This window comes from Struthio camelus, chromosome 9 (assembly GCF_040807025.1).
Source record: "Struthio camelus isolate bStrCam1 chromosome 9, bStrCam1.hap1, whole genome shotgun sequence".
NCBI classification, from domain to species: Eukaryota; Metazoa; Chordata; class Aves; order Struthioniformes; family Struthionidae; genus Struthio; species Struthio camelus.
This window is the reverse complement of record NC_090950.1, coordinates 9,268,280-9,295,484: the sequence shown is the minus strand read 5'-3', so window position 1 is coordinate 9,295,484 and position 27,205 is coordinate 9,268,280. Positions and strand designations below refer to the sequence as shown.

The window sequence follows — 27,205 nt, the reverse complement described above, 5'->3', positions numbered from 1 at the left end:
CCAGGAGACTTTGCTTCATTCCCATCAGCAGCCATCAGAAATAATGCTCATGGCCCAAAATGATGTGAGTTCCACCTCCCTAAGGGAATGCATCTCCCCTGGTGTGCACTGGGATTTCACAGCCACTGGGAAAACAAAGCTAAGATGTTAGCTGAAGCTGGGGGGAGCTGGTAGTACGCTGTCTCAGAGGGGTCAGCGATTCTGGGGCTGTGACAGATGGCCTCTCAGTGTGGCTTACCGGGTCCCCTGCTTAATCTCGTTAGGGGGTTGTGCAAAGCACATCTGCTGGGGAGAGGCTGCAAGACAGAGGAGGGTCCCAACAGCCTGTAAAGGAGGCCAAAGTGGAAGCCAGGCCAGGACTTTGGAAATGCCTGCATGGTTTATGTAAAGCCTTATTTCAAAGAGCTGATTAAATCTTGTGCTTTTGAAGACACAGTGTGCTGAGAGCATGTGAGAGGTGCCATAAAAGTCCGTATCAATAAAGAATAAAAGTGAAAAGGCGAGCACTTTATTAGATTGCTATGAAAGGCAGTAAAACAGCTCTTTATAGCACGGAGCAGCATTTATGAAGGGGTAACAAGATCAGCCGCTCCATTTCTCTCCTCTGCAAACAATTTTTACAGCTGTATTCTTAGGCCTGTAGAGAAAGTTTCTGGGCGGTAGGTAACAATGCAAGGTGGCACTGATGTGATGATTTGAGTGAGAAGTTGTCCTATCCTATGATGCTTTTGAATACCAAAGGCACCTTCTTGCCTGACTTCTGCTGCATGGGCAAACTCAGGGACGAGGGGTGCTGGGCAGGGGGAGATGGAGAAAGGAAAGGATTTTAGGAAGCTACTAGCAAAGGAAGGGATAACTTGGCAGTGGTTTCCCCTTCTTTCTTTTTACCCCAGGTTTTCTCTGGGAGATGAGTCCCCTCGGGTGTCTTCCTGTTCCCTCCTACCAGAAGGAGGACCTTTTCACAAGGGCAGCTCCTGTGGAGGCATCTGCTTGGCAGGGGAGCAGCAGAGCTGTTCCCTCGTGGGCTACTTTTGCCCTGCTGCGGGGCTCCTGTCCTGCCTGCGTTCCCCTGGCCGCCCCAGGGAAGGAGGCATCGTTCCCAGCTGACCCTGGGAGGTGTTTGCTCTTTGGCAAAGTGGACGGGATGGTTCTCCAGCCCCAGAGATCGCTTTGAGCTGTTGCAAGGGTCCAGATCTCTCCATTGCAGTGGATGTGGGGTTGAGTGTAGAAATCTATTTTTTTGGTTGTATTAGTCACGGAAATCTTGATGAAAATGTTCTAATGTGCAGAAGGATCTGTAACATCTACAGCACAGTCCATAGGAGAGCCTCAGAAACAAACTGAGGTGTGTCTGCGATCTAGTGCTTTAGGCAGCAAACCCCACTCTTAACCACGGCTACAACTTATAAATGAAACACCGTAGCAGTGCAGATGTGGGGCTGGCTTCAGTTTCTGCTGCCTTATTCATGAGTGTGTGGAAGCTCTGAAAAATGTGACAGACTTTGGGTTAGGTTCTCAACACAACATTACTTCTCGTGAGCTGAAATCAGAGCATGCCTCTGTTAAGATAGGACTGTATGCACTGGAAGCTGTGAGATAACGGCTTATACACAGGGAAACTGAAGTCTTTGGTGTTCTGTTGTTGGCGGGTTTGTTTTTGCTTTCCTCCCAGCAGGAGCACTTTCCTTTCTAGCTACAAGGACTCGCAACCATAGCAGTATGGTTAAAATCAGGTTGAAAATGCTTTGTCCCAGAATTGCTTTTGTGTGGGATGTTGCAGGGTCGCTTGCTTGTAAGTGCTGAGGATTAGAAGTCCCTTTGTGGGTCTGGAGAGGTCAGATCGGCAGTCCGGGGTTCGGTCTTGCCAAAATGAGCGCACAATGAAGAGGTCAGCCAAAAACTTGGCTCCTGTTCCTTTTTTAAGCAGAGCTCTCAACCCCCTTGGGTAATGATCTGCAGGATCTCAACACTGCACTTGGTCTGCTGAAGTGGTTTGGCCTGGCTGCTCTGGGTAACTGTGGGACCGTGTGGGCTGCAAAGGGGGTGGCAGCAATGCCTTCAGCGTGAGAGGAAAAATAAGGGAAAACGCAGGGATGCTCTGAAGCCCTCAAGGGCTGTGTGTTTGGGGAGGAGAAGACAGCATGCTAGGAGTTGGGCAGAGCCATGAGTTCTGTTATATACGCGTGAACTTCTGTACCTTTCTTAACTGGGAAAGGATTCAGTCCTGTTGCCTGAGAAATAAGTGGGAGTTTTCCTGCTGGTCTCAATGAGAGCTGGGTCTGGGATTACAGTTTATACAGACAGAGCTACTATGCACACGTGTGTTTTGTCCGCTTGGGCTCACATCGGTGTATAAGGCCGCAATTGTTCTGCGCCAAAGCTGTGTGGGGGTCCTGAGCCTCCGTTCCAGCCTTCCCCATATCCCTGCATACGTAGAAGCTGGCCTCAGTGTTGAATGCTCAGTTCACAAAATACACGTTTGGAACAGCGCTCTGGCACTTGCTTGATTTTTGTCTTTCGGTGACATGCCTCTAAGCTTAACCTTTTGTGTGTGTCTGTGGGCTCCAGTCATGAGCCGAATCTGAAGCTTGGATGTGAAACCCTCTGGATCCAACCTTGCAGCCAAACCTTGTGGGTGGAACAGCGGCAGGGGACAAACAAAGCGCAAGTCTGCAAGAGGCCGTCGCAACCCTGCTTGCACTGCATGTGCCGGGTGAGATGTTGATGCATCTTGTCGCTACTAGCAAACAGGTCTGGCTGGCTGTACCCATGTTAAGGAACCTGGTCTTGGTGCTTGTCTTGGCCGTTTCCAGTCTGTATAGTGGGTTAAGACGTGGGGGTGCAGCAGGCCCGCTGTCTGTGCCTCCAAACCCCTAGGGCCTCGGGCATGTAGTCCCAGATGGGAACTGCTGTGCAGTCTTGAAGGTGCCTAATCTTGGAGCCCTGGGTTGCATTGCTGCACACCCAGCAGCAAGAAACCACAGCTCCAGGAGCTTGGTGCAGATGTGGATAGATACTAGCGTCGGTGTGGACGGTGGGCCCAGCTGCAGCCAGCCGCTGCTGTTGTATCCAGGCGGCGCGTGCAGTGGTGCGGCTCTGAACGCTCTCTTACTCGGGCAGTGCTATGTTTATTCTGAATTAGCTAGCCGGTTGGGAGGCAGTGATCTTGTTAAAGGGTATGCCCAGATTAGAAAAACGGGCGCCAGCTCTTTGCAGTTGCCGCCAGCAGCGGGGACGGTGGAACCACTGGGGGAAGCAAGACCAAGCGCTCCCTGCTCCGCAGCAGGCGGCTGTGCAGCAGCAGTGGTGTTGCGCTCTCATTCGTGCTACTTTTGCTTGTAAAGTCACATCTCCCAGCCATTTACCACCACTGCACCTCCCGGGGATAAGATGGTAGGAGCTGACTGCGTTTTTGGGTTGTCAGTGGAGAAATGCCTGTGCTGAGGAGTGAAGTGTTATTGCTCTTTGCGGTCCTGGCTGGGTCTGCAGTAAATACAGAATTCCTTTGTCAAGCACAAGTGATAGCTGACCCTGTATGCATGAAGTGTTATAAATGATGTTCTGTCTTTTTGAAGACGGATTTTATTTACTATAAACAAGTGACTTGTAAAGGAATCATCCGGCATTAGTTCCTGGAGGGATTCTGTCTGTCTGAACTAGGTTTTATATGTAGACGTATGACAGGGAGATCATTTAAAAGGATACCATCAATTTGAAATTAGGACAGTGAAAAATTAGTGTCTTGTAGTAAAAGTTTCTGGAGAGTCTTGGCCAAGTTTTGCAGTCTCCCTTTCCTATTTTTAAATCTGTCTCACCAGCTGCTGTGTGACCCTTCCCTCCACACCCACAAAAGAAAAAACTTACTGATTAGAAACAGGAAATAATAAAACTCGCTAACCACAAAGTATTTTCGAATGCACAAAGTAAACCAGAGACTGTGAGAAATACATATTTCCCACTGGTCTCTTTTCAGCACAGTAACCATAGCTGATAATTATAGTCATCGGAGAGTCACAGGTTTTAGGGGGAAAGTATGTTTTTAAGTTGATGCTGTCAAAACATAGTGAAATATTTTCATCACACTGGAACGTTGCGTAGCCCCTCTCCCCGCCTAGCTATAAAGTTGCCACAAGGTGCGGTTGGACCCGTTACTGAAACAGAACAGAAGTAAAAGAAAGCTGTTAAGCTTCAGACCCCACCTCGGGTAGGGGTATGCTCCCCACCTCTACTGTGCTGGTGCGTACAGTCCCCAAGGCTGGGCAATGGGGCTTTCCCCAGCGGGTGCAGTAACGGTGGGTGCTTGTGTGGTGTGGGTCCTTAACCTACGCTCAGCAATATGTGTGATAATAAGCTGTGAAGATCTTTAATGTCTTTTCAGTTGCAGGATTTTGATGTGCTTTGGTTGCCTTAGCCCGAGTGTTTTCACTGACGGAGAGTACTCTGTATTGCTGCTCTTTGCATGGGCTGTCTCTAGTTCCCACTGCCATCTGTATTTGGGTGCGAGGAAGATTTGGATGTATTTTCCATATCGTTAGTCATTCTGGAGGTTCCCTTTGGTAAAACGTTAGCCTCAAATTGGGGAAGTGATGACAAGTCCTGCTTTTTAGTCAGCAGATGGAGGCTGAGATTGCTGTAAGATGTCTACAGTTCCGTGTCCTTAGAAGAGCTGCTTTGCCGCCCCACGGGACTGCTGGAGGTTGCTCTGTGCCTCTTTCGGCAAAGCCCCTTCTTTCATGTCGGCCAGTTGTTACTCCTGCCACCCTTATGCCACCCCTTCTAATGGCTTTTCAGAAGTGCTGGATGAAAGGGAGAGCTTCACAGGAGAAGCGGCTAAAACCAGAGGTGATGATTTTCACTCTTTCAACACATCATCAAATAGATCACGCTGCATAATTAGTCCTTCTGAACTGGGGGCTTGTTAATTAGTATGCAGAGTGTTTGTTTAAGGGAGCATTGCTCTTTTCTTTTAACCGTGAAGAACTCTTAACTGCCTTTGAGTTGAAAAACTGTGACCAGATGTTGCCAACAAGTTGAGCAGATTTGTCCCAGTCTTGTTGGTACAATTTGCAGGGAATTTCACCTTCTGGTCTTTAGGTTCTGTCTGTGATTCCCTTACAGGTAAAACCTAAAGTTAGTTGTCCGGGTTGATAAGCCCAACTTCTGGCTTCTTTCCAAATTTGAAGTGTTACCATGATCCAGGTGATTCTTTGTGTATGGGTCAGTGCTGCTTTTCCTACAAAGCATCGGGAGCAAAAAATGAACGATTTCTTTCAACTGCTAAGGAACAACCGTTTGTGAAAGAAGAAAACAAAAGCAGATTCCCCAAGTATTGTTTATTCAGAGTAGACAGGTCAAGGTTGGGAAAAAAATCACTTGTAATCTTCCAAAAGATTATTTAGAATTTTTAGTTAAGTAAACGAAAAAAATCTCTAAATGTAACTATATGTAGCATATATCTCTACACCTAGCTCACTATTTTAACAGTAATGCCGACGTGTTTGGGTGGTTAGGAACAGTTGCGTGGCTAGAGTGAGCAGTACAGAGAACACTGAATATATCTGCACAACCTAAAATGTCTAAACAGAGTCTCTCCTTTTCTCTCTTCCTTCTAATCGTTGCAGCATTCTTACAGGAATTAGAACTGAAATCTCCTACGGTTGAACAAGAATAATAATAAAAGTAAGATTGGCTTTTTTCTCCTCTATCCAACAAAGTAATCCCAGCTGCTTATGTGAGATCTGAGAGGTAAGCTTGATGCAAAAGAGGGTCGTTTCTCCTTGTCTCATTTTTATTCATAAGAGGCTAATTATTTTAAGAACATGGGACAAGAAAATTAATATATGCTAAAGAGTGTGAGAGGATTCTATATAATAATTTAGATGTATTAAATAAATACAAAATAATAGCAGCCTTCTACAATGCAGGCTACACATAGGTTTACTTCGGCATGAAGTACCCTGGTCTTTAATACACCTACAGGAACAGACTTGCCCCTCAAGTGTGTTAAAGAGACATATCTATAAGATACATACATAAGAGTGTCTAACATTAGGAGAAACATTTTAAAGCACATTTTACCATGGTCTCCACATATCTAATGACCCCATACTAGGGTTGTTATGGGAAAAATTTGGCTGCAGGACCTGTCTGGGAGGCACAGCATCTACCTGGCTGAAAACGGACAGTGATGGCAGCTGGAATGGATTTTTCAGTGCCTGTTTGTTCTCCACAAGGTAGAAGTGCTCCTGAGATGGGTTTCTGCTGGGAGGGTTCCCCTTAGGGCTCGGTGGGGATTTTGGTGTCAAGACAGGCTGCTGAGATGGGCTCGAAGACCTTAATGCTATTTTGCAGGTGTCTTCACCAGACCTGGGTAAGGATTTCAGCAGGTGGTTTAATAATCGTGCACCAAGAGTCTTGTCCATCCACTCGCAGGTGAGGAGAAGGTTGTGAACCTCGTGCATGCACTGAATATATCCAGTGCTGTATCTCTGCTGGGCTTCAAGGCCCACTTTGGAGTCAGCTGTATTGAACGAGAGATAACTGGAGTTGGTGAGTTGGTAAAAGCTGCACAGTGCTTTTTCTCTTAAAAAAAACACTCAACAGGGTCCTGTGTGCATTGTCCCCCCATGGGCTACTCCTGGGTGACTTAGTGGAGAAAGCTATCCTGGCTTATTGTTGAAAACTTTCTGTGGGGTCTGTGGCAGGTCAGTGCCCTATCTCAGGGTGAGACAAAAACTCTGCACAATTGATGCAAATGAGAACGGTCTTGGGGCCGTGGCCGAAGCAGAGGTCAGGGCTCAGATGGCCCGGTAGAGCTTCCCAGCAGAGCAGGAATATCACAGGGTAACCTCTGGGCCCTTTTGTGAAAAATAAATAAATAAATAAATAACTTGGAGAGACTGAAAAAATCATTATGTAAGGCCCTGTTACTGGCTCCTGGAGAAGGTAGTTTGATTCCTCCACTGATTTCATCTTTATTTAGTTCAACTGGGCTTTATTACAGTGTTAATCGCTTGCAAGGTTCAGGAGGAAGGTCTCGCAGGCAGCGAGCTGCCCAGCCAGGCAGCCGATGGGGCTGCTTACTGACCGAGCACTGCAAAGCTAGAACAAAAGGAGAAACTGGCACTGGAAGAAAAACTTCTGTGGGTTAAAAAAAGTGTTCAGCTCCATCTCCCCATCTAGTGGTGAAAGCAAAACCCAGTCAACAGGTTTGAAAGACGCTTTTGCCAAACTGCCGCTGGATTAAAAATGCAGCGGGCTTCTGCTCCCCGGGGACCCTGCTGCCTCGACCCTGAGTTACCCAGAAGGGGCTGGAGGAGAGACGCACTCACCCATGAGCTTGCTGTTTTGGATGTTCTGAAGATGCTTTACTGTCATTTCGAGGATGTCTGCTTTCTCAAGTTTAGACTGCTAATAAAGGAAGAAGTCAGTAGTTGAGAGACAATGAAGTGCGCGGTGCAGTGCTGAATTTCTGAAAAGGCGTGGGGGGGGGGAATCCCCCACCAGGCAAAGGACGGAAAGGTGTGTAAAAATGAACACTTACATCCAGATGAAATGCACCAACAACAGTCTCCTTCAGCTGATCTAAACAGTTGTTAATCCTTTCCCTTCGCTTCCGCTCAATGAGAGGTTTCCTTAACTGGCAGGGAGATGGTGGAAGGGGAGGGAGGGAGGAAGAAGTGCAGAGATGATTTTTATTTTTATTTATTTTTCTTCTCTCTCCACTACAGCTCAGTGAGGGCAGAAGTGAACCGTGCTGGCTTCACTGAGGCAGAATGAGGCCTTGGGTCTAGTTTCACCCTGAAAAGCCACATCCTCCAAGTGAAAGTGGTGCGGGGCAACAGCTATCGAAGCAGGATGGAGAACCCCCCATCTCCAACTCCGGTAATACCTTGGTCTTTAGATCATATTAGGTCTTAATTATTTCACTTCAACTCACGTTAATCAGAGTTTCCCCATCTCAAACCAGAAGCGAGGCAGCTTTCTAAGACAGAAAGGAAGCGGGGGGGGGGGGGAAGGAACCCACCCACATGGGTTACGTGCAGAGAAAACATCTTTATAATGAGAAGGAAAAAATTGCTCCGCTTCTCTTTCCTAGCAGCACTGCCTGTGGTTGCAGCGCTGTATCGTTAAAAGTGCTCGGTACGGGCACCTGCGTTATGGGGTTCGCGCTCCGCACGCGTGGCCGTGGCGGGGTGAGCTGGCACGGAGCGGCACCTACCTTCCTTTCCTCTTTGGTGCTGGAGAGTCTCTGCCCGCCGCTGGCCGTGGCTGCGGCCGTCATTGTAATCCAGGCTGTCGGCTCCGAAATGCTGGGAGGCAGGCGGCGGAAAGGAGGCACTTGGGCACCGGCTTGCTCCCTTTCCTCGTGGGCGCTTTGCTTCTCGCTGCTGTATTTATAACCCCGAATTAGCATGTGAAAGGGGGCTTTCCTTGGCTGGACCCCTTTTCCCACACGAGGGGTCGAGCCCAGAGGTTTGTGGCCATCAATCAAAGCTGACAGGTCACTGCTTCTTTTCAATGACCGCATCGGCCCCCCCAAACGGCGACAGATGTCCAGCCTCCAAAGCTTTGCTTTGTAGGGATCTTTTGTGAAGGAAGCAAAATGGGCGCGCTCTGAGCAGCTTGCATGGCTCCTTGCTCAATTTGCACAGATTCCCAGGGAGGAAAACAATAGCTGGGAACCAGTTGAGTTACACCTGGGAAAACGTCTTCTATGCTTTTTTTTTTTTCTCCCCCCCTTTATCTCCTTGAGCCAATGCCTCTTTTTACCTACTAACCTGAGCCTCAGTCGTTTTAAATCTTTGAAGCCAAGAGCAGCCTTTAGTTTAATAACAGTACAGGAGCTACTAGTTCCTGCTCCCAGGAATTATTATTACAAGGTAATGATGATCGGTTAAAAACTGTTGGCAGCAGGCACCTATAGAAACGTTGTTTCCACCACAGAAATCCTCTAGGGAAAATGCTGTGGGACTTAATTTACCTCTTGAGAGTCTGAGTTGTGTTTTGCAGGCTCTAGATGCATGCAACTCTTAGTTTTTTTTAACTGCTGTTTAGACTTGCATATGAAAATTACAGACAATTTCAGATGCAAACAAACCTACAGGTGAATTCAATCCTGTTACTTCTATGGGATTTTTGCACAAATGTTTATTTTTTCCCCCCTTCTATCAACAGGATTCTTGCATAGTTTTGGGGAGCAGGAGTGTTCTTGTTTGTTTTTTATCCTCTGAAATGCTAGTGCAATAGCACATGGGCCTTTACAGGAGACTTGGCACAGGATGAGAATGTACTTTTATGCTTCCTCACTTCTATTTGGTTTTTAAGGGGGAATATGACTGTGCTTTTGCTTTCTGACAGTTGCTTTGCTAATGAGCAGGATTTGGCAGCGTCCTGTGGAGTTACGCGGATGAAGCCCTTTACACTGGTGTTGAATGTGTCACCTTATTTAAATGGACAGGAAGAAGCTGCAGTGGTTCAGAAGAACCAAAAGCTGCCCCAGTCTGCTGTTGGGATTTCCCATCACCCAGCATAACTCTGCAGCTGCAGAAGCCTTACTCCACCCCTTCTGCTGTGAGTGGTGATGTACCTCCGGAATAAAAGGCAGGACATTGTGTCCCTTGCTTAAACACCGTGTGGGCGTATGTTTGTATGTATGTAAATGCAAACATTTATCGCATGTCTGTATGCACTGTGGCCTGTGCTTGTAATGAAAACGTGTCCCCAGACGTGATATCTTACAGGCAGAGGTTGTCTGTCAGCCGAATGCAGAGACTGGATGCAATTGCCCAGTGTTAGGAGCACCCTCCCTGGCCAAGGCCCATGAGCGAGAGCCTGAGATGGGCTTGTGTGTTTGTTGCTCTGCAAAAGGAGAATTGGTAAAGGTGATGCAGCAAGGGGGTAGGGGTGTTATGTCAGGTATGTCCCCTGAATAGAAAATGAAAAGGTCTTCTGCTGACCTGTGTGAGAGCCCTTCAGTTCTGTCAACTCGGAGTGCTCAAAATTCGAGAGTCCTTTGTTTTCTCGAGTTTTTTCCAACCCAGTATGAGAATTAGAAGCTTGCCTGTCTTTAGAAAACATGTGGCTGAGACATCCATGTAACCACATGACTGCAGCAGCTGGGACACGAGAAGGTAGCCCAATGGGTTGAGATGGGGCTCCGACTTGTGAGTCGGTAGCACAGGGCTTGGGCACAGAGGGGAAACGTTCATTCCTGGGTCTGGGGAATTTTCTGGTGTGTTTAAGGCCTGGAGACTCCTGCTTCTGCCTATGACCTGGCTGCACTGCTTCTAGCCAGGGTTTAGCTTGGCTGGTGGGGAAGAGGAGAAATTGCTCCTCGCAACACCATTACCTTCTGTGGAGAGAGGCATGTTCCCAAGGTGGTCAGAGCAGCAAGGGGAAGCCCAAGGCCACCTGGGCTCCTGTCCCAGCTGGGCATTGCAGGGGTGTCAACAAACACAGAATTGCCTAAAAGCTCTGAAAAACGTATCAGAAGGGAGCAGGCGTTCTCCCACATACTCATCTGTCCTCCTTCAAGGGGGTCCTCGGTCTAGTGCTTCTCGGCTGGACATGGGTCTGGGGTGCTCTGTGTGTCCCCTCTGTTTGTGGCCCAGGGGATCACCAGCCCCAGCACCACTGGAACGGTCTCTCCGGTGGTGGCACCTGATTTCTTGTCCTCCCTTTTTTTCCTTGGCCTGGACTTGCTTCTGCTTTAATCTGCCTTCTAGTTTTATTGTCTCGAGAGATGTTGCTGAGTGGAAACACCAGGCTCTTATATGCACGTTTCTGACTGCCCACTGGGGCTCCCGGGAGAAGAAGGGAGATGCAGGAAGGTCACCCAGAGGTTTCCTCTGCAGAGCTGCTCTCTGTACTGAGGGGGGGGTCGAGAGCAAAGGCAGCAGCGGAGTAAGAAGCTGTAGGTTGCATGTTCCCGCGCAGCTCCTTTCACGACTCTCCCTCCCTCTCCATGGTGCCTCCTGCCCTCAGCCTTGACCCTGTGTGACCTGCCTTCCTCTGAGGCCCTCAAGCAAAGGGATCCATGGGTTTCGCAAAAGAAGCACGCAGGGTGTTTTTAGAGGTGAGGGGTTGGGCTGGGCGGGCGGGAGCAGCTCCTGCTGGCCCTTGCTGCCGCCCCGCTCGCCCGCGGCAGCGCAGCCCCGAACCTCAGAGGGGTGCGAGAGACTCCGAGGGGCCCATTGCTTGTACTGGTCTTGCTTCTCCTCTGGCTTTTGCTCTCGGTGAGCGCATTTCAAGGTTCGTTTGTAAGACAGCTTTTGGGTGAAAAAGAGGAGCAGCTTTTGCTGTAAACAGTTATTTTACACCTCTCATTCAGGGCAAAGCCCTTTATTTTCGGAGCACGGGTGGTGTGCAGGCTGTAGGGTCGCCGTCCCTTTCAGGGGGAAACATGACATCTGTGCTCGGGATTGTGTGGACGAAACAGGCAAATGCAAATGACCACATAGCATTAAAGGAAGCATTTTGCAAATTCCCGCTTTATTTTCACATTGCGCACTGCCAGGTTTTACTGAAAAGGGGATTCTCCTTAGTAAACAAAGCCTCCTTTTTTTTCCCCTGGGCTTTCCAAAAAAAAGAAAGAGAAAGGGGTCAGTGCTGCTTGGAGTTTTCTTTTTTGCTATTTGCCTACATTTCACACCCTGTAGAAAGAAAACAACTTTTAACATCTGTTCCTGCACTTTTTAAGAGGGAAAGAAAGGGTCTTGAAAATGGGAAAAGTGTGGCAGATGTTGGCAGATTCCCTCCAACGCAGATGTCTTGCTCTGAAAAAAGTTTCTTTAGGAATTCGTGGCCACAGCTCCTCTTTGACTTGGGACACGCGACTGCCTAGCGAGGGAAGGGACGTGGGAAAACTCTATAGAACAAAAGAGCTTATTCAAACAAACCTGAGAGCCGTGAACAATCTAATAACCAGCAGAGAAATGGACAGCAACCCTATGAGCCACACAAGGGAGGGGGCTTAACCCTTTCCCTTTTCCCTCCCGCTTTTTCTCTTTTTCAGAGCGGGCTCTGAGTGGTGGAAATCCACAGTAAGGTGCCTCCCGTCTTAAATGGGTCTAATTGCAGAGCAAATTTCCGTGCCTGGGACAAGGCGTGAAGCCGGGTGTCACCACTGGAGCGCAGCAGTGCTTAGCGCAGTGCCTGCAGGCCAGGACCTGCAGGTCGCCTATGGACCCACCACGGCTCCTCCTGCGCAGTCGCTGCCCCGTGCTCACACCTTGCTCCCTGTGGAGCTGCTTCTGGAAGTGTTTTTGCAGGTTCTGTTCAGGTACAAGCAAGTTCTTGCTGAAAGGCAGACATGGGAGTGTTAGGCTTAGGCCTTGGGCGAGCTGGAGGAGCGGGAGAAAAAGCAAGAGTTGCTCTCATGTGTCAAGTAGCTGCATATATTAGAGTCCAGGTGGCTGAAGTTTGCAGTAGTCTCAGTAATCAACCTTTTCTGGCTCGTTTTGAGATGACCTTTAAGGCGTAGAGTTGAGCAGAGGCCACGGAGCACCTGTATCCAGTACTTTACTCTGACTTTTTTTTGTACCTAGTAGCAGCTTTTCTTGGTGTTGTATGGGGCTGGTTTCTGTTCAATTCCTGCAGCTCCTGTGTTGGCCAAGCTGCGTCAGGCAGATGCCCAGCAGCAATCGGCACTGACGTGGGACACCTCTGATGTCTGAAAAGGACTGGATGCAAAAGCGATCAGTGAAGACTGAAGCCAGGAGCAGGCTCGCAGAGTGCTGGTGGCACTTGTGCAGTCCGGTTTGGGGGAACCAGTGGCCCAGCGGAGCATTTGCAGAGTGGAAGGAGCTGAGTTTGTCTGCGGCTGAGGAAGGATACGTTCCCAGCCTGCAGTACAGGGAGGACTGACTCCTAATCCTGGCCTCCACTGTCTGTGCTGTTGGACACATTGCTTCGTCCAAAGACCTCCTCTCTGGAGGTGCTAAACGTCAATCGTATCTCATTCGGTCTGCAGTTTAGGCTAAGAGTGTAGGGGCCTGGCTTTAGATACCCTTGTTTGAAAGTGTTACCCTCAACTTCTCTTCCTTGGTGCTCTCAGGTGTGAAAGTTGTCAAGTACTTAACATTACTGTGATTACTCCAAAATTAAGTGATTTGGTTTTCTCTCATTTCTCAAACATATTTAGTCCCTAGGAGACTAGAGAAAGAGAAAGTGATGCTTGATGGGCTCCCATTCTGTCTTTTGGGGTCTATATTTGTGCTGTGTATTTGCTACAGAGGAGAGAGATTGGCATAACCTCAACCTGTGCTGATATAGGTCTGTTATTTCTTGCCCTGTCTGTCATGGATGTGAAAAAGATACTTCTTTGCACCAGCCTCTAAAATATTTGAAAACTGTTATCAAGTGTCCCCACTTCCTTTCCAGATTGAACAGCCATATTTTCCCCATCTTTCTGTGCAGACCACGTGTTTTACAGGTCTTTGATCGTTCTTATTAGTTCCTTCTGGCCTGTTCCCAGGTGGCTGCTCTGGAATTCCCTGCTGGATTTACCTTTTAGGAAGGAGAGATCAAATCCAGGCTATTTTAGTAGGTGTTTCAGCCTCCTGATGTAAATTCACTAGTAGGCTAGAAACAGGGCTGCCTTGTGCAAAGCAGTGAAGAGTTAAACTGTGGCAGGCTGACGGGGAGGCGCAGGTGGTGAGTTACATCTGCACGGCACAAGGCTTATTCTGTTTTAGAGCATAAAATCTGCCAAGGCAGTAAACACACCCGTAAATCAGAATTGTTAAATGTGCCTGAGCGCAGCCCGCCAGCGTGGCTTCTTGGTCGTTGGGCTCACACAAGAGTGAAAGGGTTGCTTTGCAGCGGATTTAAGAGTGATGGAATGAGCTGGTGCTGCAGGCCGTGAGCTCCGTGGTGGCCAGCAGCTGGGCACGTACCCGGCGTCCTCCCTTTGAAGGCGTGCCTGTGCGGTGGGACCCAACATCCTGAGGATGTTACCTGACTCTGAAGGAAGAAATTTTGGCTCCTTGCTATGCTGCCGTTGGGTGCATATCTGCGCTAGGTAAAGTGCCCTCTCCCCTCACAAGCAGATGATAAAGCGATGGAAGAGAGCTCGCTGTTGGCAGGAGCGAGCGCGCGCGAGTCCCTGGCCCGCAGGAGGTGCTGGTGGGCAGGCTGTCAGGCAGGCGGATGGGGCAGCGATGGGCGAGGTTGCTGCTTCTGTTTGATTTTTATTGGGTCTGCTTTCATTAAACTGCTTCTGTTCTCAGAGCATGCGATGATGCAGATATTTGTGAAGTGAGAAGCAAAGTGCGGGTTCTGCCCCAGGAAAGAAGCATTAGCTGCGGGATTGGAGGGCTGGCAGCTTGGAGGCCATGGCTGGGGTAGCTGCTGTTTGGGGCATGGAGAACGAGTTAGCTGTGACGTGCACCTCAGAGCACCTTCTGGACCCTGCGTTCCCTCCCTGGTGGGTAGGCTCCAGTTTTGTGTTGCTGTAAGCAAGCGAACATCAGGCAGAGGCTCTTTATTTAAAGAGGTTGCCAAAATAACTAAAAGGTTTTTAGTCCGGGGAGGGGTTCAGACGTTTAGTTCTGGTTCAAAGCTGAGGTTTAAAAATGAGGGTTAAATCCCTTTATTAAAAGGTTTAAACCTGTCGGTTTTCCAATGGCTGTAAATCACAAGCAGTCCGTACTGAAGTCCGGTGTCGCCCGAGGGGTGGTTTACCTTCAAAGTGTTGCAGTGGAAGAAGGATGTGAAGGAGAGCGGTAGATGCCAGTGAGGTGACTGGACCTGCCGGCTCGGGAGGGGTACAGTCAGTGTCTGGGCAGGTAGGATGACTCCCAGGGCAGAGGTATGTAAACTGGTGCTGCTTGGTGATTACTCACTGCCAGATCGTCCCAGAGGGGAACAGGGTTACGTTTCCTGATTGACCTCCGTTCAGTAAGTTGTATCCACAGTATCACCTCTCAAATTGGTGCGGCAGGGTCCTCCCAAGGATCATGCGTCCCGCACCCTGGCCACGCTGGGGTAACTGGGCAGATTGGGATAATTTCTCTGTGCTTGAGGTGTGCAGGAGAGCATCTGCAGCCATTTCATTTTGTAATGACAGCCACCTGAGAGCACAGCCCAGGGGCAGGAGGCACCAGCCAAGACTGGGCAAAGGAGTGCTGGGCAGGGGATCTGGCAGCACCATCGGAGTCACCTTGGGCAAGTCCCTGAATGAGGTCAACGGTTGTCGCTGCTGGTTTTGTGGACTGAGCCCTTTGGGTGGGACTGGGCTGGAGAGGGTAATCTGCCTGAAGGAGACAAACAGGAGAAGGCCTGCGAGGGGAAGGCGATCTGAGGTGCCTGGAGGCCTGCACCTCCGCAGACCAGCAGCTGGGCGCTGCGAGGAGGATGTGGGGAAGCGCACTGGAAGCCCTGCCGGCGGTGGCTTGCACGGCTGGCGGGCTGCCGCCTACCTGTGCCGTGCCAAGCGTGGCAGGCGTTTTGTGGCTTCAGTGGCAGGCAGCTTTCCCAAAGCAGAGGGAAAGGTTCCTGCTCTCGCGAGAGTTTCGGGGCAGAGGCCGGGGCGCTATGTGCAGACCTGAGGCCTGCTCTCCATCTCCTGCGGCTGCCAAAGTGAGCTGGCAAATACTGCCCATTGCTTAAGCGCGCTTCTGAGCACCCAGCGGCTGAGCCGGGCCCCTGAGCCAGCCCAGGCCCCCAGCATGGCCCCGAACGCCGCAGGGTGGACGGAGCAGGGCCGGTCCTGCCCGCTGAGGCGTCAGAGCCCCCGTGACGTGCGTGCTGGGGGCAGCAGAGAGGCTCGCTGCCTGCAGACGATGGCTTGCTGGGGAGAGGCCGGTGGCGGGGGCACCCCTCCGTGCGCCGGCCTTGTGGGGGGACGTGGCGTTGATGCACGTGACTGGATAGCAGAGACGGGCCTCGTTTAGGGAAGCGGAGGGGAGCCACAGCAGGTGAACTGGGGTGCCAGCCCTGCCAGGAGCTTCTCTGTGAGGTGCTGTGCCAGCAGACTTGTCTCTGCTGGGAAGCCCCACAGGGCGCCCTGCCTTCACCATGCAGTCAAGTGCCGTCTTTGCTTCAAGAGAGGCTTTACGTCCCCTGAAGATAGACTTAAAAGTCCGTTGTAAACAAAATAGTGTGACAGAGCAGGTCAGACCACGAGGGGTTAACGGTGTCTGCTGGCTCGTGCCTTGCGGGTGCCTGGCTAGTTATCGGCATGTTCATGTGCCTGCATGTTTACTCCAAAAAATGTTCCTCCACAAGACTCCACCTCCTCCTACGGTCCTGGGCTGACTTGGAGCTGACCTAGACAGATGTGGGGTGACACCATGTGTACCAGGTCACCGATTTTGGCACATGGGTGGGAGGTGAGAAGGTTTTGTGAAGGTAAGTGGCTAGGAGAGAGTTGTGTGGAGAGAAAGAGGAGGAAGGAATCCAGGAGCTGAATGCTGCCCCCTCTGTTATCACAAAACCACTACCTTGCCTTTCCTTAGCTGTCCTTCCTTCTGTGCAGTCATATTTTTGGCTGGGGGGAAAGAATTTGGATGAGCTCATGTCTGCCTCCAACAGACCTGGGACAGACTGAACAGCAGACCACGTGCTATGGTGCTGTTGAGACTGAAGGAAAGACAACTGGGAAATAGGCTATGAAAAGAAGGGCTCCCAGGCAGATTGCCCTGCTTGGTATCCTCGTTGTCTTTCTGGCCTCTGTTTTGGAAGTGACCTTGCTTACACGTTCTCCTAAGCCTTGTTGTCACATCCAATGAAGACTGAGAGTTCATGTCCTCACAACCATCTTTGCTGTCCATGCTCGAGGGGTCGCATCTCAGAGCAATGTCTTGCCCAGTTTCCATGGTATAGATAGGGGCAGGAGCACAGCTGGAAGCTCAGCTACTCAAATGACATTTGCATATGGAGAAAGAGGACATCCGTGGCATAGGATGATGCTACATGTAGCACTTTGATCACAAGTGGTATTGGACATCTCCTGGAAATGCCATTCCCTGGAGGTAATGGACTAATGACATCTCTGAATCCAGCTCCTTTCCAAAGGAGTACTCCAAAACGTGCTAGTGCTTGCTTTAGTTCCTCAGCATGAGTTGGTTGTAGCAGCTTCATGAGTGGGCTCTTGGTATAGGAAATAATTATCAGTACGGTACTAGCTGAGTAGTTTTCAACTTTTCTTTCACCTGCACCCCTCTAGCCTTTGTGTTAAGGATCCGCTGATGTTCCTGCCATTGCTCAACGTGTCACCTGTCTAGCCAGTTAGCAGTTAGCTCCTGGGCCCTGGAGGAAGTCTTATCTACTTCTCAGCCAGAAAGCTGCTGGTTGCAACATGGGATCTCAGGCCAAGAGTGAGCTATAGGAAGAAAAAAATCTGATAAGCTGTGTGGGTGGTGACATGCTGGCAAAGCTTTAACTTCTTGTCTGTGCTGGAGCGATGGTGAAGGAGGAAGTGAGCAAAGCTTGATGAAGAAAAAAAGCGAGCTTTTGAGGGAGTGCTCTGAGCAGTTCCTGAGCTTTCCTCGATGGGCGTCCCAGGATTTGTTTCTTTCAAGAGGGCAGCTCTGGGCTTTGTCACACTCTGTGTGTGTGTAATGTTACCAGGTGTCACCTGATAACATGCCTCATCTATAATGCAGCAAATAGTTTATTCAGTAAGCTTCGCTTTCACAGCAACTTCTGCATCTGTGCCTGCCTCCCCAAACCCTGGTGAAACGGGAGAACAGCACCCCATATGCAGCCTTTGCACATCCCGTACCGCCTGTTCCTTCTTGGCTTCTCCATTGCTCAGAAGGAGCTGGGGTAAGTTTCACCTTTGTGAGACAAATATCTCTTCAGTGACTATGAGTAAACTCAGCTTTCATCCTGACTCGGCCACGTGCCAACAGCAGCTTTCTTTTTATAGTACGTGTGTATACATGTGCTGACGCCACGTCCTGACCCCTTGACACAAAATATGTTGTCAGCATGAATGAAGCAACGAGGCTGGTCATCGTTAATTCTTTGCAGGAAGAGGAACTTGCAACGTTCGTGCCAATGCATTGTCCCCGGCCTTGTGCAGGCAGGCTTCTCTCGCAGGGTGCAAAAAGATGGCCAGGAAGGCAATGTGCTTATAAACAGTGATTCTAATATGCTACTTGTTTTTGGTTCTGCAGAGGCTGAAATTGCAGCATCCGGAAGAAGTGATGAAACACTTGGTTCATTTTTTAACACACTTGTCACTTCGCTCTTGGTGCAGCTCAGCTGGCTTCTGGGGACAGCAGAGTACACAGGCGATTAGGATGGGAGGGCACGAGCCGCAGGATCTTCGGACTTTGCAAGCCACATCCAGCCTGGATTGTGCATAAAATCACATCCTGCTCTTTAAAGTAATTTCTCTATCTCTCTTTTTTTTAAAATATCTATTAAAGCAAAAAGCAAGGACAATTCTTATACCGTTGTTTTATAAACATTGTATTTTAGAAACACTGTTTGGTTTTAGCCTTATCTCTCCCGTCTTTAATTTCTTTAATTTTTTTTTTTCTTTTCCAAATATTATCTAGGAGACTGTCTTTTTATAGGGATGAGGATTTCTTATCACTCTGGGGAAACCCGAGGGTCTCGGGCACCCTGCCAGCTCTTGTGACACTAGATGGAAGAAGACAGACCCTCCTGGGGTGAGGAAGCAGGGAGAAGACAGAGCTGTTGGGCTGCTGCGGAAAGCTGTGTGATGCTTCAAGAGCCAGTCTGTGAAGGGGGAAAACAGAGCTTGCACCACTTTCAGCCTCTCCATCATGAGGCATGTAAAAATGAGGTGGTTTTTGGAAAAAAAAAAACAAACAAACCCATCGTCACAATTTTACTTTCTTGTTTATTTTTACTGTTAGGTGTTCTGCCCTTGGTTTGTTCCTTTAAGAAACAAGAGAAACATGGGAACTATCCAAGCGGCTGATTGGAAGGGTGTTTTTTGTGTTTTGAAGGTGGTGGTCTGTTTCTGTGTCTTCCCTTTCCCTGGTTTGTGTGGGTGGCTGTACACACATACAGGGAACTACTCTCTCACACACCTGCCTATTTAAGATTTTTTTCAGAGATATAAATTTAGCCTTAGATCTGAGTTAGCCACCTACGTACATGAGCTCCTTCTCAGAGGTACCCAGCTGAATCACGCTGAGCTGGGGGAACAGGGGGCTCAGCACTTCCCAAAATCAGGGCTGCCCACTCAAGCGCCTGAACGTGAAGGTGGGAAAAGGTAGGAACGCAGCGCGCCTCCCTCCTTTGGCAGGCAGCGTTTGCTCGGGAGAGGAGGAGGAGGAGGAAGAGCGCAGAGAAGCTTGCGAGAGGCTCGTGGAAGTTGTCCACGCGCGTTTGCTGGAGGGCCACAGCACAGATCTCGGCTTCCAGCTGAAGTGCAGCAGCTTCCCTGTCAGCTCAGCCCCAAAGCAGACCAAATCCCGCAGAGCAGCAAACCCCACAGCCCTAATCTCGTGCCAGTCATGGTAGCAGGTTTTTTTGCTGGGAGAGCTAATTAATTAGTTTCTGCAAGTCCTTTGAAGGTGTAAAGCGCTAAGGAAGTGCTTACAGCATTACCCCAGAGGGTGTGGGCTTCAGAGCTTAATGGGAGCTATTTAAATATGAACCTTAGTAAACTCCACTCATATCTCCTCTAAAATGGAGCGAGGGAGTGAAAAGAACAAAGAAAACGAGCAAGGAGAAGGTTAATACCGTCTCTGCCTTCAAACGTTCAGCCTGAAGGGGCAGGGAAGGAAAAGGTGGAGGTTGGTACAGTTTCACTGGCTGCTGCGGGTCAGGTCCCCGGGCTCTCGCTCGGTGCCCGCGGCCGCCGCTGCCACGGCGTGAGCGGAGCCAACCTGGCAAGGGCACCCGACATGCTCCTGCTCCCGCTCCGCAGGGGCCGCGGCGAAGGCGGCGTTCGCTCGGAGTCCTTCGGGGAGCAAAGTCCAACGCTGTTTTTCCAAATCAGGCCTTCGTCACAGCGAGCCGAGAGGAGGACCCAGCGGTGAATCGCAGCCCGAGGGCGGCGGGGACCTGAAGGCCAGGATGGGGATGGGGACCTGGACCCGAAGGCCAGGCGTCTGTGGGGATGGAGACCTGGATCCTGCTGGGATGCGCTCGCTGCAGCTGGAGATGCTCCCAGCTCATCTGTCCTCTCCACGTGTTGATTCATCCTTTGGGTTTTCCCTCCCCCCCCTTTTCATTCTCCGTTCCTACTCGGGCAACGTGAAAGCAGATGACAGCACACGTATTTCTAGTGCTGGTAAAACATTGCTTCTTTGCTCGGCTTGGCTTTCTGAATGAGCTTTTCTACATCAGCACGGCTGACAAAAAGGGTCGGTTTGGTGGCACTGACCTTGAGGAAGAGTCACTAAAACAAGTCAGCGTCCCGAGGTCTTAACTCTTTGCTTCCTGTGCTCTGACATAAACCTGCGCAGGAATTGTCTTCGTCTTTTATCTATTTAAAATAGAAAATTATTAAAAGTGGGAGAACATAAGTGCTGAGAGAAAAATAAAAGTTGGAAAAGCAGGTCTGCCTTAAAGAGCAGGAGGTAAAGTTTCACCGGGGCGGCTCAGGGGTGGATTTCGTTGACCTGGGTGAGCGGCTCGGGGGGTTACGGCCCTTCGGGCGCGCTGAATCCCCGAGGGGAGCGAGTGCTCCTCCAGTGAAACGCTGGGCGCAGCGGGGAGGGCAGCGGGTCGCTGTGCCCCCCTCGCCGCGTCGGTGGCCAGCGGAGGGGCCCGCGGGCCTGACCTGGCCAGCGTAGCGCCCTTCAGGCATTGCAGCCCACACGCGTCTTATTAAAAGTAGGAAAACTGAAGCTGGAACCCGTTTCTTTCCTGCAGAGTTTCAGATGCACCGATGTATTTGCTTGCAGTTTTGTCGAGTTAGTCATCTATTTGACTATGGGTTTTTTTTGGTCTTTTGTTACCCAGGAAATGCATTCTTCCAGGGCGCTGTTTTTCAGAGAGGGTTGCGTTATTTCCTTTTTATCAAGTTTACCAAGCTGATGGAAATCTTTTTTTGGTTTTAGCGTAGTAGATTCTCACTGGAAAGGATGCTGCATTTGTATAGATAATTCTCAATTGTGCCACAGAAATAAAGAGTGTATTAAAGTTACGTGGTTCTGTAGAATGACACATTCATCTTGTTGCTGTCCAGGAAATGAGTCTACAACAGATTTTTTTCCTCTGATTATTTTGCTCGCTGTTTTACTGACAATCTTTACATGCTACTTTTAATTCTTGTGGTTTGCAATAATATTTTTTCAATGTGCTTTAATTCGGGAACGACAGCTTGAGCCGAGGATAAATCATAGCATCCCTGAGAGAAAAATTTTCCTGATACGGGTGACCACTAGATTCACTTGGGCTGTTCTACTGCGGATAAGTTTTGGCGGGGGTCAGTCTGTTCACCGTGTATTAGTCGAATGAACGGAAAGTCAACAAAATGCTCACCGACGGGTGTGTCTTTGAGAAAAGTTTCTAGAGGTTGGACTGAACGTGCAAAGCCTAGCAGAGGTGCAGCACGGTTTCGGGCAAAGTCACAAGCACTTGCGAAACCTGGGTGACTAAATTTAGCCACTTCAGCCTGGCTTGGTCAGAAGCCCACGGAAAGGCTCAGGACTCTTGCTCTTCCAAACGTTCAGTAGAAGGTATTTAGCACAGCCGGAGCGGTTCCTAGCGCTAGTATTTTCTCCCTCTCCTTTCCTGAAGCGCTTGTCAGGGAGCACTAGCCTGGGTTTTGGTCTCTGAATCATATCAAGGCATGCCCGCGGCCAAGCCTTCTTGAACTGAAGCAGAGCGCTGGGGGTTGGTTTGCCTTATTCATCCTTTGTATGTTTGTCGAGGCGAGCTGGAAGGAAGACCTAGTTTATTGTTTTAAATGGTCTGTGGCGTTAGCTCAGCTGACTGTTGAGATGGCCGCGTAGTCAGGCAGCGGGGACACCTCTGCGCTGTCGCGTGGATGATTGTGGCACGCTACGGTAAGCGTCTTACTTCTGTCCCTGTGCTTCTTTCCTACCTTCCTGCTCCGGTCTGGGCTCCTCGGTGCGAGCTGGGCTGGTATCGGTGAGTGCTTGCTTACAGCAGCGCCAGTAAACCTCTGCGTGCCGCTTTCTGGGGGGTGACGTTTACCTTTGCTGGGGCGTTTCCACGCTCTAAGCAATAACTTGCAGAGCGTGTGGCAGGCTGCAAGGGCTGAAGCAGTGGGGACTGTGACGGGAGGCCTCCGCCTCCTTCTCCAAATAGGTCCGAGACTCTTGCTTTTTGTCTTTAATCAGAGACAGGCGAAGGAGGTTGGATGCCGTTACATCATTGTGCTAAAATGCATGTGACTAGCATGTCAGCTCCGCTCCATATTTGGTGGGAGGGAAATAGAAACAACTGCGTGACTGGTGGTGCGCGGCCCTGCAGGAAACCCCAGCGCGATGGGCGCTGGTCGTGGCCCTGGCACCCGCTCTTCCTTTTTCTTTTTTTTTTTCCCCCCTCTAATAGAGAAAAGTAAATTAAGCTTTAGCTTCTGCCTTATAGGTTGCCTCAGGCCACTTTTGCTGGCTGCGTTACTGTAAGATCGTGTTTTAGAGGCAACCGTACTGATCTCTTAAAGAAACCGACCCTAGCTGAATAGCATCCTGCAAGCATGATGCTCTTCCAAGGACGTGTCGGCCCAATCGGCATTTTGGCTGCGTCCTACCAGCCGGTGGTGCTTTCTGCAGGGTACGTGCCTTCGTTTGCTGGTAGCAGCGGCGAGCCTTGAGGAAGGCTGGCCCCGAGGAGATCACTGGGGCTGTGTGGGGTCAGTCACCCCAGGAGGAGCTCAGGGGCTCTGCTTAAGGCACAGTCAGAGGAAGAAATGAGGTCAGCAAAGCAGAGGTGCTGGAAAGAGAATTAATTTGCACCATTTCACAAGATGGAGTAATTTTTTCCCCCACTTCCACTGTTTTTTGGTGCAGGGTCATGGCCAGACGAGCTGGAGCTGAGTAGCAGGGCTCTCGGACCTTGGACCTGCAGCAAAAAGCCTTAAGATCACGTTCAGCCGTCTGCTCCTGCTGAGCAGAGCATCTACGTACTTGCCTTTGTAACTGCTTTTTTTTCCAGCAAAGTTTCTTAGATTTTTTTTTAATCATGTTTATTCATGTCCTAATTTGTAAGAATTAAGTAATTCACGGTGGATGTCTCAGTCGTGGCTGTGAATTAGTGAACTGCTATTGTGCTAGGCGGTCTCTCACACGTTGAATTTAATATCTGCTTCGTAGAGCCTAGAAAAATTATGCTCGCTCTGCTGATGGATTTCCCCGAAGTATACTACATGCTCGTGGTGATTATGCAGAACAGGTTACTTGCATGGTTTCTTTTCCAGTGGTCATTTGTAAAGCAGTAGTGTCTGTTTTCCAGGCTCTGGTGTTGCATCACTGTACTAGTGCTTGCCTCTAATGACTTGCTCTGTTCAGCACCCTGAATATTATCTGTTTAAACTTGAATGCTTTTAACATAATTACAGGGTAACAATTTGAACTCAGACATGCTCAGCCTTTTGATGTTGGCTTTGAAAACAATGATTTCCAGCTCGTAAGTGGGATATACAAACTGCCAGCATTACCTGGCCGCGTGCTGTGGGCCCAGACAAGCTTGGCAGATGGTACCCAACGGCTGTGCCACCCTGCACGGGCAGCGCGTCCCCCCTCCTGCTGCACGTTCAGAACCGCAGGGTCCATCTGAGATGAACCAGCACCATAAGTAGATTTTTTTTTTCGGCCCCACCTTCCCATTTCATTTCCCTGCCTATCCCATCTGCGCTTGCTTGCCTCTGATGTCCTGGTCACGAGGTGTTGAGCAGCTGCAGGACACATGGGAGTAACCCCACAGTGCAAGGCTGGACCCTGACTTTGCAACGCAGGAGAGCATCCCCGCTACAACGGCGCTTCGGCAGAGGCCCCAACTATTCAGCTGAACACAAAGCTCCTATGCACTTAAATGCTATTGCAGGTAGGGATGGTTTCAAGTGTGGTCAGAAGCATTTTTCTGAAAGTGAGCTGTAACATGCGGCTCACGGGGCAGGCTGGTTCACGAGGGCGGTGAAACACACTCAGGAGGTCTGTTTGCCAGGTGTTTCATAGGTCTCGGAATATCTGTCCGCATCAGAGACAGCACCAGCAACTTCATTTTGTCTTAGTCAGCCTGTTTACCCAGAAACACCACGGTTGCTGCTCAGAGAGGGGGGAACAACTGTATCATCAGGTTTTCCCCCTTCAGCCCACATGAGTATTCTGCTTTTTCTTTGTTTAATGACAGGCTTATGTTGTGAAGAAGGTTTATGGTTTCCCTTGTCACTAGTACTAAAGCCCAGGGCTGAACCTGGAGGAGAGAGCTGGGAGCTGCAAGCAGTGCTGTTGAAGGGCCCGGGAAGGGGGTGAGGAGCCAGGCTGTGAAACGCTGGAGGTTGTGGTCAGGCAGCTAAAAGCTACAGGTAGCCCAGAATGGGCAGCAGGTAGAGCTGCAAATGCAACCCGTGGGCGCTGGGGTATGCTGACCAGGCTCTGCCGAGCTGCCAGGCTTTGCCGAGCTCCCGGGAGCCGTGTGGTGAGAGAGCCAGCGAGCGTATTTGTTGTTTGGGTATGGAGAGTGTATTTTTGCTTACCTTCGTGGGTTTTTTTTTTTTTTGATAAACTTTCTAATTAGGGGAAGGGCAGGTCTGCCAGGTATCTGGGAAGAGCAGTGTGTGGAGGATGACTCTCCGGTCCTCAAGGGGAGTGTACAGGTCCAGCAGCATGTGGAAATCCCATTGCACTCGTTCAGGTGGTGCTAGGGGAATTCCCTGCCCAGTCATCTCACGGTGACTAGAGTAAATCCTTCCTCCATAGACGAGAGTTGTCAATGGACCAAACCCTCCCGTTTCCACCTCTTTCACGAAGAGCTTTCCAGTTGTCCTGCTCCAGCTGGACGAGGAGCAAAATCAGCCTCCAAACCTGCCTTCCTCCAGCTGGGCTCTGCCACTGCAGGGTGCCCAGCGCGGAGCGGGGAACCATGTGAAGTGGGGGAAAAAGAAAATGAAACGTCCCGTTTCTTCATAGCCGCTTCAGCCCGTACGCGTCTGACGGGGCCCTCCTCCGCGCGGCCCCGTGGGCGAGCGCGAGCTTTCCACCTGGCAGGCTCAGCGCGAGCCTTTCCGTGCACGCTCAGCGACGGGCGGAGGAAGAGGACTGGCGCCTCCAGCTCAGCCACCACCTGAGGCACGTGTAGGACACCAAGAGGCAGCACTGCCTTCCCAACACGGCTTTCTTCCTTTATGGCAGAAAAGGCAAACCGCAACAGGAGAAATCCAGAACAGGAGCATCCTGCTATCGAGAAAATAAGGGCACTAAGACCCACAGCAGAAAAATTTCCCCCGGTGTGACAAGCAAAGTAGAGGGAAGTAATGTGGAGATATGTAACACGGCAGAGGTAATTAAAAAGAAACCAAAGATAGAAACTGTCAGCTGAAGATGTGCAGTGCAGCAGAGCGTGAGGAGCTTAAGGACTTTTCTAAAAACCAGGCCAGTAAGTCCCAAATTGCTGTGCAGCACGAATATATCAGACACGCAGGTGCAAGTTTTCCTCTCAGAACAAAGCTTGTAAGAAATTAATGACTTGTTCCATAAAAATATATCCTTCTTTAAAATCATGTTGTGTATTATACTGTATTATTGGACAGCAGCAACTTGACACATATATATATATATGTATATGTTTGGGTATATATATTTTTTCAACTCAGGCTAATCTGCATTTGGCACAGTGAGGATAATATATTGCTGTTACCTGCCGGGGCACAGAAGTAGCCTGAACCTGTTCCACATCATGAGCAGAACTAGCAGAAAACCTCAGGACTGTAATTCATCAGCAGTCCAATGAAAGGAGTCGTCTAAAGTCCAAGCGCAATATACAATACTGCATCAGGACCCAAAGTCTGAATACAGCCGAAGCCCAAGGCTAGAGACACAGAAAAAAGTTTTCTGGCAGGGTCAAGGATATAAACTCCCTTCAGCAGAATTAAGTTAAAGAAGATAGTGACCAAGACATAGTTGGACAGAGGTATTCCAGCCCAGGGGAGCGATACTGCAGAAGTTCTCCCAAAACAGTGCCCAAGGGCTGCCCTGGTTGTGCTCCCCAGAGCCGTGGGGGCCGGGCCGTGCAGAGGTCTCTGGAAGGCGTGCGGGTCCTGGGGCTGCGTGGTGCTAAGAGGCAGCCCGTGCGATCCCGCTCTCTCCTTTGCAGAGCTCCTTTGCTCCTCAGTGGACCGCCTCCACCACTGGAGCACCTCCACCATGGCCCCTGCTGTGGGAGCACCTCCACTGTGGTCTCCAGCATGGGAGCACCTCCACCATGGCCCCTGCTGTGGGAGCACCTCCACTGTGGTCTCCAGCATGGGAGCACCTCCACCATGGCCCCTGCTGTGGGAGCACCTCCACTGTGGTCTCCACCACTGGAGCACCTCCACCATGGCCCCCGCTGTGGGAGCACCTCCACTGTGGTCTCCACCACTGGAGCACCTCCACCATGGCCCCCGCTGTGGGAGCACCTCCACTGTGGTCTCCACCACTGGAGCACCTCCACCATGGCCCCCGCTGTGGGAGCACCTCCACTGTGGTCTCCACCACTGGAGCACCTCCACCATGGCCCCTGCTGTGGGAGCACCTCCACTGTGGTCTCCACCACTGGAGCACCTCCACCATGGCCCCCGCTGTGGGAGCACCTCCACTGTGGTCTCCACCACTGGAGCACCTCCACCATGGCCCCCGCTGTGGGAGCACCTCCACTGTGGTCTCCACCATGGGAGCACCACCACAGCAGCAGGGCAGTGCTGGAGCAAGGCAGGTGGGCGTGGTGCCAGCCCAAGTTACAGCTGCAGGCAGGATCCCTCACCCTGGACAGGCTTGCCTGCACGTCTCCCTCCTTTCCCACGTGGAGCGGATAGCAACTTTGGGTCACAGCATGCTAAAAATAAATAGCTTGTTTTCCAGGCAAGCTGTGTGTTTGTCCCCTTGAAAACCGCCCCAGCTAAGCTGGAGATGGTAGGCTCAGGTTCTCTGGCCAGATGTGGGCGTGAGCGTGTTTCCCTCTCTTTAAGCACCCAGCACCGGCAGCGCTGCTGGAACATGGGCCGTTGCCTTCACAGCGGGGCCACTTTCCTAATTTAGTCACCTCCGTCGGCTGAGAGAGGAACGCAATGGCTAATGCTGCGTTTTATGATTTAGCAGAGCAA

General features: G+C 50.3%; 2 protein-coding genes and 1 long non-coding RNA gene across 10 annotated transcripts in view; 2 read left to right on the top strand and 1 right to left on the bottom strand.

Moving 5' to 3' along the window:
* Positions 1 to 18,889, top strand: part of LOC104143548 (uncharacterized) — a 48,211-nt gene extending 29,322 nt beyond the window's left edge. For 4 of the 6 annotated variants that reach the window (XR_011142869.1, XR_011142868.1, XR_011142864.1 and 1 more), the window contains 5 exons: positions 5,622 to 5,745; positions 6,352 to 6,549; positions 7,731 to 7,884; positions 18,126 to 18,242; positions 18,513 to 18,748. This is a non-coding gene — a long non-coding RNA (uncharacterized lncRNA). Of the gene's footprint in view, positions 1 to 5,621; positions 5,746 to 6,351; positions 6,550 to 7,730; positions 7,885 to 18,125; positions 18,339 to 18,512 lie in introns of all 6 variants that reach the window. The other 2 variants (XR_011142865.1, XR_011142866.1) reach the window with 2 other exon arrangements.
* Positions 5,315 to 8,650, bottom strand: LOC104143549 (enhancer of split mgamma protein). Of its 2 annotated transcripts, none has more exons than XM_009674106.2 (4): positions 8,222 to 8,544; positions 7,544 to 7,639; positions 7,332 to 7,407; positions 5,315 to 6,520 (listed from the first exon to the last, which is right to left on the bottom strand). In XM_009674106.2, the coding sequence occupies exons 1-4, from the start codon at positions 8,528 to 8,530 to the stop codon at positions 6,075 to 6,077; spliced, it is 927 nt and encodes a 308-aa protein (XP_009672401.2). In that variant the 5' UTR covers positions 8,531 to 8,544; the 3' UTR covers positions 5,315 to 6,074. The 2 variants fall into 2 exon arrangements, with proteins under 2 accessions (XP_009672401.2, XP_068810666.1); XM_068954565.1 differs by having other exon boundaries at positions 5,317 to 6,520; positions 7,332 to 7,410; positions 8,222 to 8,650.
* Positions 18,890 to 21,433: 2,544 nt separating the features above from the next.
* Positions 21,434 to 27,205, top strand: part of CAB39 (calcium binding protein 39) — a 50,378-nt gene continuing 44,606 nt past the window's right edge. The window contains exon 1 of one of the 2 annotated variants that reach the window (XM_068954562.1): positions 21,434 to 21,617. Coding sequence is in view for 1 of the 2 variants with exons in the window: in XM_068954560.1 (XP_068810661.1) it covers positions 21,929 to 21,947 (19 nt within the window). In the remaining variant the exon portion in view is untranslated. Of the gene's footprint in view, positions 21,948 to 27,205 lie in introns of both variants that reach the window. The other variant, XM_068954560.1, reaches the window with a different exon arrangement.